Source organism: Rana temporaria, chromosome 1 (genome assembly GCF_905171775.1).
Source record: "Rana temporaria chromosome 1, aRanTem1.1, whole genome shotgun sequence".
NCBI lineage: Eukaryota > Metazoa > Chordata > Amphibia > Anura > Ranidae > Rana > Rana temporaria.
The window spans coordinates 465,744,622-465,761,286 of NC_053489.1; the positions used below are offsets into that span (position 1 = coordinate 465,744,622).

General features: G+C 55.1%; 1 protein-coding gene across 1 annotated transcript in view; it reads right to left on the reverse strand.

The window, feature by feature from the left end:
* TSPAN5 (tetraspanin 5) overlaps positions 1–4,468 on the reverse strand; it is a 249,422-nt gene extending 244,954 nt beyond the window's left edge. The window contains exon 1 of the mRNA XM_040328139.1: positions 3,956–4,468. Coding sequence (XP_040184073.1) covers positions 3,956–4,036 — 81 coding nt within the window. The 5' untranslated portion in view covers positions 4,037–4,468. The remainder of the gene's footprint in view (positions 1–3,955) is intronic.
* Between the last annotated feature and the right edge of the window lie 12,197 nt (positions 4,469–16,665).

Here is a 16,665-nt window from a genome sequence, read left to right on the forward strand (position 1 = left end):
AAGGGGGGGAGAGAGCGCGCGCGAGCAAGGGGGGGGAGAGCGCGCGCGAGCAAGGGGGGGAGAGCGCGCGCGAGCAAGGGGGGGGAGAGAGCGCGCGAGCAAGGGGGGGGAGAGAGCGCGCGAGCAAGGGGGGGGAGAGAGCGCGCGAGCAAGGGGGGGAGAGAGCGCGCGAGCAAGGGGGGGGGAGAGAGCGCGCGAGCAAGGGGGGGGAGAGAGCGCGAGCAAGGGGGGGGAGAGCGCGCGAGCAAGGGGGGAGAGAGCGCGAGCAAGGGGGGGAGAGAGCGCGAGCAAGGGGGGGAGAGAGCGCGCGCGCGAGCAAGGGGGGGGAGAGAACGCGCGAGCAAGGGGGGGAGAGAGCGCGCGAGCAAGGGGGGGGAGAGAGCGCGCGAGCAAGGGGGGGGGAGAGAGCGCGCGCGAGCAAGGGGGGGAGAGAGCGCGCGCGAGCAAGGGGGGGAGAGAGCGCGCGCGAGCAAGGGGGGGAGAGAGCGCGCGCGAGCAAGGGGGGGAGAGAGCGCGCGCGAGCAAGGGGGGGAGAGAGCGCGCGCGAGCAAGGGGGGGAGAGAGCGCGCGCGAGCAAGGGGGGGAGAGAGCGCGCGCGAGCAAGGGGGGGAGAGCGCGCGCGAGCAAGGGGGGGAGAGCGCGCGCGAGCAAGGGGGGGGAGAGCGCGCGCGAGCAAGGGGGGGGAGAGAGCGCGCGAGCAAGGGGGGGAGAGAGCGCGCGCGAGCAAGGGGGGGAGAGAGCGCGCGCGAGCAAGGGGGGGAGAGCGCGCGCGAGCAAGGGGGGGAGAGCGCGCGCGAGCAAGGGGGGGAGAGAGCGCGCGAGCAAGGGGGGGGAGAGAGCGCGCGAGCAAGGGGGGGGAGAGAGCGCGCGAGCAAGGGGGGGAGAGAGCGCGCGAGCAAGGGGGGGGAGAGAGCGCGAGCAAGGGGGGGGAGAGCGCGCGAGCAAGGGGGGAGAGAGAGCGCGCAAGGGGGGGAGAGAGAGCGCGCAAGGGGGGGAGAGAGCGAGAGAGAGCGCGCAAGGGGGGGAGAGAGCGCGCGCGCGAGCAAGGGGGGGGAGAGAACGCGCGAGCAAGGGGGGGAGAGAGCGCGCGAGCAAGGGGGGGGAGAGAGCGCGCGAGCAAGGGGGGGGAGAGAGCGCGCGCGAGCAAGGGGGGGAGAGAGCGCGCGCGAGCAAGGGGGGGGAGAGAGCGCGCGCGAGCAAGGGGGGGAGAGAGCGCGCGCGAGCAAGGGGGGGAGAGAGCGCGCGCGAGCAAGGGGGGGAGAGAGCGCGCGCGAGCAAGGGGGGGAGAGAGCGCGCGCGAGCAAGGGGGGGAGAGAGCGCGCGCGAGCAAGGGGGGGAGAGCGCGCGCGAGCAAGGGGGGGAGAGCGCGCGCGAGCAAGGGGGGGAGAGCGCGCGCGAGCAAGGGGGGGGAGAGAGCGCGCGAGCAAGGGGGGGAGAGAGCGCGCGAGCAAGGGGGGGGAGAGAGCGCGCGAGCAAGGGGGGGGAGAGAGCGCGAGCAAGGGGGGGAGAGAGCGCGAGCAAGGGGGGAGAGAGCGCGAGCAAGGGGGGGAGAGAGCGCGAGCAAGGGGGGGGGAGAGAGCGCGCGCGCGAGCAAGGGGGGGGAGAGAACGCGAGCAAGGGGGGGAGAGAACGCGCGAGCAAGGGGGGGGAGAGAACGCGAGCAAGGGGGGGAGAGAACGCGCGCGCGCGAGCAAGGGGGGGGAGAGAGCGCGCGCGAGCAAGGGGGGGGAGAGAGAGCGCGCGCGCGAGCAAGGGGGGGGGAGAGAGCGCGCGCGAGCAAGGGGGGGGAGAGAGCGCGCGCGCGAGCAAGGGGGGGGGAGAGAGCGCGCGCGCGAGCAAGGGGGGGGAGAGAGAGCGCGCGCGAGCAAGGGGGGGGAGAGAGAGCGCGCGCGAGCAAGGGGGGGAGAGAGAGAGCGCGCGCGAGCAAGGGGGGGAGAGAGAGAGCGCGAGCAAGGGGGGGAGAGAGCGCGCGCGAGCAAGGGGGGGGAGAGAGCGCGCGCGAGCAAGGGGGGGGGGGAGAGCGCGCGCGAGCAAGGGGGGGGAGAGAGAGAGCGCGCGAGCAAGGGGGGGGAGAGAGAGAGCGCGCGAGCAAGGGGGGGGAGAGAGAGAGAGCGCGCGAGCAAGGGGGGGAGAGAGAGAGCGCGCGCGAGCAAGGGGGGGAGAGAGAGAGCGCGCGCGAGCAAGGGGGGGGAGAGAGAGAGCGCGCGCGAGCAAGGGGGGGAGAGAGAGAGCGCGAGCAAGGGGGGGGAGAGAGAGAGCGCGCGCGAGCAAGGGGGGGAGAGAGAGAGCGCGCGCGAGCAAGGGGGGGAGAGAGAGAGCGCGCGCGAGCAAGGGGGGGGGGAGAGAGAGCGCGCGCGAGCAAGGGGGGGGAGAGAGAGCGCGAGCAAGGGGGGAGAGAGAGAGCGCGAGCAAGGGGGGAGAGAGAGAGCGCGCGCGAGCAAGGGGGGGGGAGAGAGAGCGCGCGCAAGGGGGGGGAGAGAGAGAGCGCGCGCGAGCAAGGGGGGGGAGAGAGAGAGCGCGCGCGAGCAAGGGGGGGGAGAGAGAGAGCGCGCGCGAGCAAGGGGGGGGAGAGAGAGAGCGCGCGAGCAAGGGGGGGGGAGAGAGAGCGCGCGCGAGCAAGGGGGGGAGAGAGAGCGCGCGCGAGCAAGGGGGGGAGAGAGAGCGCGCGCGAGCAAGGGGGGGAGAGAGAGAGCGCGCGCGAGCAAGGGGGGGGGAGAGAGCGCGCGCGAGCAAGGGGGGGGAGAGAGAGAGCGCGCGAGCAAGGGGGGGGGAGAGAGAGAGCGCGCGAGCAAGGGGGGGGGGAGAGAGAGAGAGAGCGCGCGCGAGCAAGGGGGGGAGAGAGAGAGCGCGCGCGAGCAAGGGGGGGGAGAGAGAGAGCGCGCGCGAGCAAGGGGGGGAGAGAGAGAGCGCGCGCGAGCAAGGGGGGGAGAGAGAGAGCGCGCGAGCAAGGGGGGGAGAGAGAGAGCGCGCGCGAGCAAGGGGGGGAGAGAGAGAGCGCGCGCGAGCAAGGGGGGGAGAGAGAGAGCGCGCGAGCAAGGGGGGGAGAGAGAGAGCGCGCGCGAGCAAGGGGGGGAGAGAGAGAGCGCGCGCGAGCAAGGGGGGGAGAGAGCGCGCGCGCGAGCAAGGGGGGGAGAGAGCGCGCGCGCGAGCAAGGGGGGAAGAGAGAGCGCGCGAGCAAGGGGGGAAGAGAGAGAGCGCGCGCGAGCAAGGGGGAGAGAGAGAGAGCGCGCGCAAGGGGGGAGAGAGAGAGAGAGCGCGCGCGAGCAAGGGGGGGAGAGAGAGAGCGCGCGCGAGCAAGGGGGGGGGAGAGAGAGAGCGCGCGCGAGCAAGGGGGGAGAGAGAGCGCGCGAGCAAGGGGGGGAGAGAGAGAGCGCGCGAGCAAGGGGGGGGAGAGAGAGAGCGCGCGAGCAAGGGGGGGGAGAGAGAGCGTGCGAGCAAGGGGGGGGAGAGAGAGCGTGCGAGCAAGGGGGGGAGAGAGAGCGCGCGAGCAAGGGGGGGGAGAGAGGGCGCGCGAGCAAGGGGGGGAGAGAGAGCGCGCGAGCAAGGGGGGGGGGAGAGAGAGAGCGCGAGCAAGGGGGGGAGAGAGAGAGCGCGAGCAAGGGGGGGAGAGAGAGAGCGCGAGCAAGGGGGGGGGGGGGGAGCGCGAGCAAGGGGGGGGAGAGAGAGAGCGCGAGCAAGGGGGGGGGGGAGCGCGCGAGCAAGGGGGGGGGGAGATATAAAGTAACAAAGTAGAGAAAGAAAATAAAATGGTAAATGAAGGCTTGTGATCCTAAACAACAATGTGTGTACACACACACACACTAAAGCAGAGGAAGCAAACAATACATTGGTTACAATACATTGATCCTGCGATCCATATATGATGTTGTTGTGATAAAAGTAGGCAATATAGATCTAAATGAGGCTTGTGAGGTGACCTTAGACTTGTAAACATAAAGTAGATGGAGGCACTCACCCAGAAGATGACATTGAAGGCGAAGATAAAATACTTGATGCAGCAGCTGACCTCAGGCCCCTTGTAGTGTTTCCCGGACATGGTACATGAAGGCAGATCCCCGGGCTGTGTGCGGGGGAGATCTGGACTCAGAGCCCGGGAGGGAGCCAGGTGGAGACAGTGATGCCAGGCCTGTAGCCCAGGAACAGCCAATCACCGTGTGAGCCGAGGCTGCGATTAGCAAACAATCTGCTGCTCCCTGCTCGGCGCTGAGGAGCTCGCGCTGGACGGCCAGTGTGCAGAGATGTGTGGAGATGGAGCCCCGCTGGCTGCCAGTATGTAGAGTATCTTCCAGGCTGCTGTGCTGAGACTTGAGTGATGCCGATGGTGTCAGTGACAGATGCACGGTGTACGGCGCCTTATCTCCGATACCACAGAGTGTGACAGCTTAATCCATCCTTCCCTACCGGCCGGGTGATGTAGCGGCTCCAGACTGATAGAAGCAGACAGCAAGAACCGGCTTCCCTCACAGACACTCCCCCCGTCAGGGCTGTCATGGAGAACACTCCGCCCTTGCCCCGCCCTCCTCCTCACGCTCCAGTCAGTACAGGTCACCCAGGGCGATGTTTACAACATAAGACTGCCTAACCTGAGGAGGAGAACCTGTAAGTAGGGATGGGGGAATCCTATTCTGAAAATACTACTTCCCTGGCTTTTCTACTGAATCCTTCTGGGGGATTTTCACACAGGCTTGCACAAAAAAGTGCAAGTCTCTATATGCACACTTATTTAGCACTGTGTGGGCCAAATATACACAAAAATGGTGCACAACAGTTTGTTAACCACCTAAGGACCGAGCCTCTTTCTGAGATTTGGTGTTTACAAGTTAAAAACTTTTTTTTTTTTTGCTAGAAAATTACTTAGAACCCCCGAATAATACCGGTATATATATTTTTTCTAACACCCTAGAGAATTAAATGGTGGCCGTTGCAATACTTTTTGTCACACCGTATTTGCACAGCGGTCTTACAAATGCACTTTTTTGAAAAAAAAACAAAACTTTTTTTTAATAAAAAAATAAGACAACACTAAGGTTAGCCCAATTTTTTTTTTTATATTGTGAGACATAATGTTACACCGAGTAAATTGATACCCAACATGTCACGCTTCAAAGTTGCGCCCGCTTGTGGAATGGCGAAAAACCTTTACCCTTTAAAAAATTCTACAGGTTGCATGTTTTGGGTTACAGTCACACTCCCTCAGCTGGATTGGCCTGTCCCTCAGCTGGATTGGCCTATCTCTCAGCTGGATTGGCCTGTCCCTCAGCTGGATTGGCCTGTCCCTCAGCGGGATTGGCCTATCTCTCAGCTGGATTGGCCTATCTCTCAGCTGGATTGGCCTATCTCTCAGCTGGATTGGCCTATCTCTCAGCTGGATTGGCCTGTCCCTCAGCTGGATTGGCCTATCTCTCAGCTGGATTGGACTGTCTCTCAGCTGGATTGGACTGTCTCTCAGCTGGATTGGCCTGTCCCTCAGCTGGATTGGCCTGTCCCTCAGCTGGATTGGACTGTCTCTCAGCTGGATTGGCCCGTCCCTCAGCTGGATTGGCCTGTCCCTCAGCTGGATTGGTCTATCTCTCAGCTGGATTGCACTGTCTCTCAGCTGGATTGGACTGTCTCTCAGCTGGATTGGCCTGTCCCTCAGCTGGATTGGCCTGTCCCTCAGCTGGATTGGCCTGTCCCTCAGCTGGATTGGTCTATCTCTCAGCTGGATTGCACTGTCTCTCAGCTGGATTGGCCTGTCCCTCAGCTGGATTGGCCTGTCCCTCAGCTGGATTGGCCTATCTCTCAGCTGGATTGGACTGTCTCTCAGCTGGATTGGCCTGTCCCTCAGCTGGATTGGACTGTCTCTCAGCTGGATTGGACTGTCTCTCAGCTGGATTGGCCTGTCCCTCAGCTGGATTGGTCTATCTCTCAGCTGGATTGCACTGTCTCTCAGCTGGATTGGACTGTCTCTCAGCTGGATTGGACTGTCTCTCAGCTGGATTGGCCTGTCTCTCAGCTGGATTGGCCTGTCCCTCAGCTGGATTGGCCTGTCCCTCAGCTGGATTGGTCTATCTCTCAGCTGGATTGCACTGTCTCTCAGCTGGATTGGACTGTCTCTCAGCTGGATTGGACTGTCTCTCAGCTGGATTGGCCTGTCCCTCAGCTGGATTGGCCTGTCCCTCAGCTGGATTGGCCTGTCCCTCAGCTGGGTTGGCCTATCTCTCAGCTGGATTGGCCTGTCCCTCAGCTGGGTTGGCCTATCTCTCAGCTGGATTGGCCTGTCCCTCAGCTGGATTGGCCTGTCCCTCAGCTGGATTGGCCTGTCCCTCAGCTGGATTGGCCTATCTCTCAGCTGGATTGGCCTGTCCCTCAGCTGGATTGGACTGTCTCTCAGCTGGATTGGACTGTCTCTCAGCTGGATTGGCCTGTCCCTCAGCTGGATTGGTCTATCTCTCAGCTGGATTGCACTGTCTCTCAGCTGGATTGGACTGTCTCTCAGCTGGATTGGACTGTCTCTCAGCTGGATTGGACTGTCTCTCAGCTGGATTGGACTATCTCTCAGCTGGATTGGCCTATCTCTCAGCTGGATTGGCCTGTCCCTCAGCTGGATTGGCCTGTCCCTCAGCTGGATTGGTCTATCTCTCAGCTGGATTGCACTGTCTCTCAGCTGGATTGGACTGTCTCTCAGCTGGATTGGCCTGTCTCTCAGCTGGATTGGCCTGTCCCTCAGCTGGATTGGCCTGTCCCTCAGCTGGATTGGCCTGTCCCTCAGCTGGGTTGGCCTATCTCTCAGCTGGATTGGCCTGTCCCTCAGCTGGGTTGGCCTATCTCTCAGCTGGATTGGCCTGTCCCTCAGCTGGATTGGCCTGTCCCTCAGCTGGATTGGCCTGTCCCTCAGCTGGATTGGTCTATCTCTCAGCTGGATTGCACTGTCTCTCAGCTGGATTGGCCTGTCCCTCAGCTGGATTGGCCTGTCCCTCAGCTGGATTGGTCTATCTCTCAGCTGGATTGCACTGTCTCTCAGCTGGATTGGCCTGTCCCTCAGCTGGATTGGCCTGTCCCTCAGCTGGATTGGCCTATCTCTCAGCTGGATTGGCCTATCTCTCAGCTGGATTGGCCTGTCCCTCAGCTGGATTGGACTGTCTCTCAGCTGGATTGGCCTGTCCCTCAGCTGGATTGGCCTGTCCCTCAGCTGGATTGGCCTATCTCTCAGCTGGATTGGCCTATCTCTCAGCTGGATTGGCCTATCTCTCAGCTGGATTGGCCTGTCCCTCAGCTGGATTGGCCTATCTCTCAGCTGGATTGGACTGTCTCTCAGCTGGATTGGACTGTCTCTCAGCTGGATTGGCCTGTCCCTCAGCTGGATTGGCCTGTCCCTCAGCTGGATTGGACTGTCTCTCAGCTGGATTGGCCCGTCCCTCAGCTGGATTGGCCTGTCCCTCAGCTGGATTGGTCTATCTCTCAGCTGGATTGCACTGTCTCTCAGCTGGATTGGACTGTCTCTCAGCTGGATTGGCCTGTCCCTCAGCTGGATTGGCCTGTCCCTCAGCTGGATTGGCCTGTCCCTCAGCTGGATTGGTCTATCTCTCAGCTGGATTGCACTGTCTCTCAGCTGGATTGGCCTGTCCCTCAGCTGGATTGGCCTGTCCCTCAGCTGGATTGGCCTATCTCTCAGCTGGATTGGACTGTCTCTCAGCTGGATTGGCCTGTCCCTCAGCTGGATTGGACTGTCTCTCAGCTGGATTGGACTGTCTCTCAGCTGGATTGGCCTGTCCCTCAGCTGGATTGGTCTATCTCTCAGCTGGATTGCACTGTCTCTCAGCTGGATTGGACTGTCTCTCAGCTGGATTGGACTGTCTCTCAGCTGGATTGGCCTGTCCCTCAGCTGGATTGGCCTGTCCCTCAGCTGGATTGGTCTGTCTCTCAGCTGGATTGCACTGTCTCTCAGCTGGATTGGACTGTCTCTCAGCTGGATTGGACTGTCCCTCAGCTGGATTGGCCTGTCCCTCAGCTGGATTGGCCTGTCCCTCAGCTGGATTGGCCTGTCCCTCAGCTGGGTTGGCCTATCTCTCAGCTGGATTGGCCTGTCCCTCAGCTGGGTTGGCCTATCTCTCAGCTGGATTGGCCTGTCCCTCAGCTGGATTGGCCTGTCCCTCAGCTGGATTGGCCTGTCCCTCAGCTGGATTGGACTGTCTCTCAGCTGGATTGGACTGTCTCTCAGCTGGATTGGCCTGTCCCTCAGCTGGATTGGTCTATCTCTCAGCTGGATTGCACTGTCTCTCAGCTGGATTGGACTGTCTCTCAGCTGGATTGGACTGTCTCTCAGCTGGATTGGACTGTCTCTCAGCTGGATTGGACTCATTTTTGAACTTATGTTTTAATCCTGTCCTAGACAAAACCACTCAAGGGACAAATAAATTTACCACTGTCCAACATAATGAAAAAGATCACGTCCCTCTGTGCAACAATATGAACACATGGTGGTTCACATAGAGGCCCGGATTCACAAAGGAGTTACGACGGCGTATCTCCAGATACGCCGTCGTAACTCCAAATGTGGGCCATCGCAACTCGTAGCCTGATTAAAGTTACCCCTCATAAAGCAGGGGTAAGTCATGTTAGGTATGGACTTCGGAAAACGTACGAACAGCGTCGTATTTTACGTCGTTTTCGTAAGTCGTCCGTGAATGGGGCTGGGCGTAGGTTACGTTCACGTCGACTAAGCATTGAGCGGGCGCAATTTACTTTGAAAATTCAACGTCATAATGAGCATGCGCGCATGCGCCGTTCGTAAAAAGCGTAATTTACATGGGGTCATGATTCGTTTAATAAAACACGCCCACCTCTTCCTCATTTGATTTAGGCGCGCTTACGCCGGCACATTTACGCTACGCCGCCGTAACATAGGACGCAAGTGCTTTGTGAATACTGCACTTGCCTCTCTAAGTTGCGGTAGCGTAAATACGGTACGCTATGCCGGTTTAAAGTTACGCCACCCTACGTGAATCTGGGCCAGAGTGTTCACTTTGTAGAAATGATGGGCCGAACACCCCCCGGTTCGATTCGCACCAGAACTTGCCGAACAGGCAAAAAATGTGTTCGAATGTGTGAACACCATTAAAAAATATGGGACACAAACATGAAAAATCAAAAGTGCTAGTTTTAAAGGCTTATATGCATGGTATTGTGATAAAAAGTGTTTGGGGACCCGGGTCCTGCCCCAGGGGACATGTATCAATGCAAAAACAGCTATTTTTTCGAGAGCAGTGATTTTAATAATGCTTAAAGTGAAACAATAAAAGGGGTGTCTATAGTATGCCTGTAAACTGGCACATTGGCATCCATGTTTAGAACAGTCCCTGCAGCAAAATGACATTTCTAAACTACTCGCAGGTATAATGAATTGTCAGGTCCCGCAATACAGATAAAAGTCATTGAAAAAAACAGCATGGGTTCCCACCCAAGTCCATTACCAGGCCCTTTGAGTCTGGTATGAATATTAGGGGAACCCCAAAATAAAATAAAAAATAAATGATGTGGGGGTCCCCCCAAATTTCAATACCAGGCCCTTCAGGTCTGGTATGGATATTAAGGGGAAGCCTGCGCCAATTTTTTATTAAAAAAATGGCACAGGGGTCCCCCTCAAAATTCATACCAGACCCTTCAGGTCTGGTATGGATTTTAAGGGTAACCCCGGGCCAAAATAAAAAAAATGGCGTAGTGTCCCACAAAAATCCATACCAGACCCTTATCCGAGCACGCAACCTGGCAGGCTACAGGAGAAGAGGGGGGACGAGAGCGCCCCCCCTCCTGAACCGTACCAGGCCACATGCCCTCAACATGGTGGGGTTCTTCGGAGTCACCCCCAAAGCACCATGGGGTCTGCGGGCAGGGGGCTTATCAGAATATGGAAGCCCCCTTTAACAAGGAGACCCCCAGATCCCTCCCCCCTATGTGAATTGGTAACGGGGTACATTTTACCCCTACCATTTCACAACAAAAAGTGTAAAAAATTGTAAAAAAGACAAGAGCCAGCTTGGGACAAGTCCTTTATTTAAAAAAAAAAATTCCAGTGATGTAATCCATCTCGAAGGGAAAAAAAGCGGCGCAACAACAGCTCTGAGCTCATGGGCGGCTCCCGCCGAGTGACACTACGCCCGCCGTGTTAACTGTTATATAGCTGAGGGTGGGGCCAACTGATGACGTGTACGGGTGACCCCGCCCCCTCTGATGACACGGGGGTATCCCCGTGGCATCAGAGGGGGGCGGGGGTTACCCGTGTACATCACCGAGTGGCCCCGCTGCGTTTCCCCATGGTGTCAGAGGGGCGGGATCACACGTACATGTCACTGGGTGGCCCCGCCCACAGCTATATAACAGCTGTCACGGTGGGGGTAGCATCACTTGACGGCCGCCTCCCATGGAGGTGGAACTGTTCCGTTTTGTTTTTTTTCGTCATTGTCCCGAGATGGATTACATCGCTGGAATTTTTGTTTTTATTGTCTCATGCTGGCTCTTGTCTTTTTTACAAATGTTTACACTTTTTTGGGTGAAATGGTAGGGATACAATGTACCCCGTTACCAATTCACATAGGGGGGCCGGGATCTGAGGGTCTACTTGTTAAAGGGGGCTTCCAGATTCTGATAACCCCGACCGCAGACCTCCACAACGCCCGGGCAAGGGTTGTGGGGATGAGGCCCTTATCCCCATAAACATAGGGACATGGTGCTTTTGACTCCGAAGCACCCCCCCATGTTGAGGGCATGTGGCCTGGTACAGTTCAGGAGGGGGGCACTCTCTCATCCCCCCTCTTTTCCTGTGGCCTGCCAGGTTGCGTGCTCGGATAAGGGTCTAGTATGGATTTTTAGGGGACCCTACGACATTTTTTTTTATATTTTGGCATGGGGTTCCCCTTAAAATCCATACCAGACCTGAAGGGTCTGGTATGGATTTTGAGGGGGACCCTTATGCAATTTCTTTTTAAAAAAATGGCGCAGGGTTCCCCTTAATATCCATCTCAGACCTGAAGGACCTGGTATGGAATTTGGGGGGACCCCATGCAAGTTTTTTTTTTTTTTCTGTTTTTTTCAATGACTTCTATCTGTATTGCGGGACCCGACAATTCATTATAGCCGCGAGTAGTTTTAAATGACATTTTTTCCTTTAGAAAGGTCATTTTGCTTCAGGGACTGTTCTAAACATAGGAAAAATGTGCCACTTTACAGGCATACTATAGACGCCAGATGACGACTTCGAAAGTCGAAACTAGTCGGGTGGACCTACCTACAAACATCGCTCAAGTACCTGTACCTCTGTATGATATGCTCATTCATGACCATCTAAATGTGAGTGTTCATTTTATTTATTAAATACTACTTTTTTTAATGCTATCACGCTATGCAAGTTTTTTCATTTTAATACGCATGTTATGTGGATACCGAGCCTCTACCTCTACATGAATCCATGCTATACCATTGATGCTCTGGCACATTGATGTGGAGTGTACGATTTGGATCCAGGACCAGCTGTATTCATTGGGTCTTCTAACCGTTAAAGGGGATGTGCCATGAAAAAAAAATATTAAAAGCCAGCAGCTACAAATACTGCAGCTGCTGACTTTTAATATTAGGACACTTACCTGTCCTGGAGTCCAGCGCAGTCCGCAGCAGAGGACGAGCGATCGCTCGTCACTCTGCTGCTCCCCCCACCATCCTCAGTGAGGGAACCAGGAAGTGAAGCGCTCCGGCTTCACTACCCGGTTCCCTACGGCGCAAGCGCGAGTTGCGCTGCGCCGCTGATTGGCTCCCACTGTGCTCTGGGAGCCGAGTGTTCCCAGAGCACAACGGGGGGAGGACGGGAGGTAACGTCATGCCCGCAGTTTTCCCGAAACTGTGTGGCTGGAAGTGGGTGCAAATACCTGTCTTTAGACAGATATCTGCACCCCCCTCCCCCTGAAAGGTGTCAAATGTGACACCGGAGGGGGGGAGGGTTCTGATCAGCGTGAGTTCCACTTTAGGGTGAAGCTCCGCTTTAAGCCTTTTTTGACTTGAGTGGCATGTGCTCCTTCAAGTCTGTGATCTGGTAAGCCTCCTCTTTCTATTGGTGGCGGTGTCTTCAAGCACTCCTTGCATTTAGAATGTCACACTTATGGTTGGATTTTCTTGTTCAGCTTTTGTGGATCACCTTTTTATGTTTGGACTTTCTTCAGATACTTCAAATTGTATGGACACTTCATCTTCTTCATTGTTGTTTATTCACTATTGAGAGGTTGATATTGTGACCAACATAGTGGGGGTCACTCCATTATTCACTAAAAAGGGTTCCTTTTATTATTCACATACACAGGTGTTTATATACTGTTTTAGTATTGTTTAAGAATTACAGCTATTACAAATATAGCGCTACACTTTTTCATATATAATACTATAGACACCCCCTAGGTACGAAATTTTAAGGAATATTTCACTTTTATTGTTTCACTTTAAGCATTATTAAAATCACTGCTCCCGAAAAAACAGCCATTTTAAAAACTTTTTTTGCATTGATACATGTCCCCTGGGGCAGGTCCCAGGTCCCCAAACACTTTTTATGACAATAACTTGTATATAAGCCTTTAAAATGAACATTTTTGGTTTTTAATGTTAGCGTCCCATAGACTTTAACGGAATTCCGCGGCTTTCGAATTTTCCCCCGAACTCAGCATATTGTTCGTGTTCGACAGAACACCCGAATAACCAAAGTTCGGCCTGAACTTATGCTCGGGACGAACCGTTCGCCCATCCCTACTTTGTAGGTGAATATTAACGTAGCTCATAGAATCAGATGAAGCACTGCTGCCTTTCATCCTTTTATCATTGGCAAGCAAAAATACATTTTTCCCTGCATGCGAGAGGGTATTCTCACAGTGAATTTTCAGGATACAAGTAGCTGGAGTCAGGTAGGGGCACGCATCTTTGCGGCGGCGTAGCGTATTTACACTACGCCAACGTAAGTCAGAGAGGCAAGTACTGTATTCACAAAGTACTTGCCTCCTAAGTTACGGCGGCGTAGCGTGAATAGGCCGGCGTAAGCGCGCCTAATTCAAATAAGGATGTGGGGGGCGTGTTTTATGCATATTAACTGTGACCCAACGTGATTGACGTTTTTTACGAACGGCGCATGTGCCGTCCATGTACATATCCCAGTGTGCATTGCGGCAAACCGCAAGGACGTTGTAATGGAACTATGTATTCTGCCGGGACATTTATAATCATCATGTAGTGAGGCATACCAAGGGTTAATTGTAGAGTGACTTTTGGGCACAGATTGAGCCAGGAGATGGGGTGGCAAGTGAATCATAATCCATGTTTGCAGGATGTCTGGCGATGTCACAAGTTGTTGGCTATTCAATGTGGGGACACATTCTTTTGAAAGGTGTTATGTATACTAAATAATGTTTATGTGTGGAATGAACTTATCGGAGACAGAACGTCTGTCTAGAAATGTAGATTGGAAGGAGATCATTGTGTTTGAGTTCTGGTAATGAAGAAATGTTTATAATTAGCTCAAAGAAGGTGATTGAAGCTTCCCCACGGTGTGATGTGGGGGTGGGGACAGTTTGATTGTTCATGTGCCTTGAATACTGTATAAAATCTCAGAGTGAACCATTAAAAGTCAGTCTTGTTTGACCCTTCAACGTAGCCTTGTCTCGTTCGTGAAGGGGAACGCTCTCTCTCTCTCTGGATCTATTGGACGGGGATACCGGCGGTACTTGCATATCGCAGCTTGCCAGGGAAAAGGACTTCTCCAACGGCTGAGACCCTCTCCCTAGCTGGGTAGCCGTTACATTGGTTGGCAGTGGTGGGATGGTCCTTTTATCCAAAGAGCAAGTGCTGAATGGAGTCACAGTACGCCAGGCTGAAAAGATCCACACTAAAAGATCTATTAGAGAGTCGTGGTAGGAGCGCCAGCAACAGACCACGGAGGGAGCTGATAGCTGACCTGTTGGAGCTGGACGAAATGGATGGATCCATGGAAGGAACTGAGCCCCTTGCACCGGTCAGCGAAGAAGATGTAATTACTGGGATTGTACAGCGGAGATTATCCTTGTATCCAGAAACGTCCGTGGAACTAATCAACCAGCTGTTCCGGGAAGCAAGGGAAGAGATACAAACTAAGAGGGGACAAGAACTGGAACTGGTAAGAGCGAGACAGCCCATTACACATGCAGTTCCTACCCCCCCCACCCGCGGCTACAGGAAAGAAAATACCGTTCACTGCATTTAAAGCTTTTGTAGAAAGTGCGGAGGAAATCGATGGATATTTGGCGGATTTTGAGAGGCAGTGCTCACTACACCAGGTACCACCAGACCAATGGGTCACTATTTTGTCTGGGAAATTGTCGGGCAAAGCCAATGAAGCCTTTCGGGCTCTCGCTCCAGAGGATATTTTACAATATCAGCAAGTTAAAAAGGCGCTGCTAACCCGATATGCCGTAACGCCAGAAGCCTACCGCCGGCGCTTCCGGGAGTCCAAGAAGAAGGCTGTGGACTCCCACATGGAATGGGCCAACCAGTTACAAAGGGTGGCATCCCTTTGGGTCCAAGGGTGCAAGGCCAACACCGGGGAGGAAGTATTGCAGCTGTTCCTAATGGAACATTTCTTCCAAGACCTGGCCGCAGACATACAAGACTGGGTACGAGATCGCCGTCCCGCTAACTTAAACGAGGCGGCTCGGCTAGCAGATGAGTACGTGGAGACAAGGAAAGTAAGCCAGGGTACTACGCGGCTGGCTCAGAAGGTAGAACCGCATACTCCAACCGTCACCCCACGCCCAGAGTTTCGGGCTCCAGTCCCACCACGTCCTCAGGGGCCTAGCAACTACCCCCGGGATTCGCCTAGGGTGACGTGCCACCACTGCAGCGACACGGGACATATTGCTCGTTATTGCCCTTTGAGAGCTACAAATAACAACTGGAGACGCACAACACCCAACACAGAGGTCACTCCATCACGTCCCTCTGCGGCCCACTGCCTGGAGACCGAGGGGGGCCCTGAGGAATGTCTGGGAATTTGGTATGAGGCAGACCCAATACAAGCTGCCTCTCCAGATAACCGTCAGCATCACCGTCAGGAGGTACGGGTGAATGGACAAGTAGCACAAGGCCTAAGAGATTCCGGGACTACTATCACTCTGATTCAAAAACATCTGGTAAAGCCAGAGAACGTGTCCACTCGCATAGTTGCCGTCCGGGTCGCAGGGGGTGCTGTATTTCGCGTACCCATCGCCCGGGTGCACTTAGACTGGGGAGCCGGGTCAGGAAAGACCACAGTGGGTATCATGGACAACCTACCTGCCGAGGTGGTGCTGGGCAACGACATTGGCCATCTGACTTCGGCTTATTTACCTACACCTGCTGCTGCTTGTCCCGTGACCACCCGCGTTGCTGGAATTAACCCGCTTGCTGCTGAGAACCGGGTAAAACTACCTTCCCCGACATGTACTGTAGATCCGGCACAATATCACAGTCTAAAATGGGAATGTGACAAGTTGGCCAGTGAGAAATCAGAGATGCAACGACACTATGTCATGTATTATGAGATGTCCCGTGGCTTGAACATTGAAATGCACAAACAGGCGGAAATTGTCAAAAGATTAAATGGGATTTGCATCCAGGTGGTGCCGTATCTGTCCCAAGAGCATCAGCAACAGGTTTTGGGAGCCATTGAGAGAGCAAAGCAAGTGACTGTTCCAGAACTGAATTCCATTATTCACCTTCACCATCAGCTACCGACCTGGTAAGCCAATGGGAAGGCCGACGGACTGTCCAGGCAAACTGAACTTTTACCCTAACAGCAGACCGGACATCCCCAAGTTGACCCGAAAAGGATCAATCCGGGTCTGCCGGAGTGTTCCACAAAAGGGGAGTAGTGTAATGGAACTATGTATTCTGCCGGGACATTTATAATCATCATGTAGTGAGGCATACCAAGGGTTAATTGTAGAGTGACTTTTGGGCACAGATTGAGCCAGGAGATGGGGTGGCAAGTGAATCATAATCCATGTTTGCAGGATGTCTGGAGATGTCACAAGTTGTTGGCTATTCAATGTGGGGACACATTCTTTTGAAAGGTGTTATGTATGCTAAATACTGTTTATGTGTGGAATGAACTTATCGGCGACAGAACGTCTGTCTAGAAATGTAGATTGGAAGGAGATCATTTTGTTTGAGTTCTGGTAATGAAGAAATGTTTATAATTAGCTCAAAGAAGGTGATTGAAGCTTCCCCACGGTGTGATGTGGGGGTGGGGACAGTTTGATTGTTCATGTGCCTTGAATACTGTATAAAATCTCAGAGTGAACCATTAAAAGTCAGTCTTGTTTGACCCTTCAACGTAGCCTTGTCTCGTTCGTGAAGGGGAACGCTCTCTCTCTCTCTCTCTGGATCTATTGGACGGGGATACCGGCGGTACTTGCATATCGCAGCTTGCCAGGGAAAAGGACTTCTCCAACGGCTGAGACCCTCTCCCTAGCTGGGTAGCCGTTACAGACGTATTGGTTTCGACGTGGACGTAAATTACGTCCAGCCCTATTCACGGACGACTTACGCAAACAACGTAAAATTTTCAAATTTCGACGCGGGAACGACGGCCATACTTAACATTGGCTACGCCACCTAGGGGGCATCTTTATCTTTAGGCGGCGT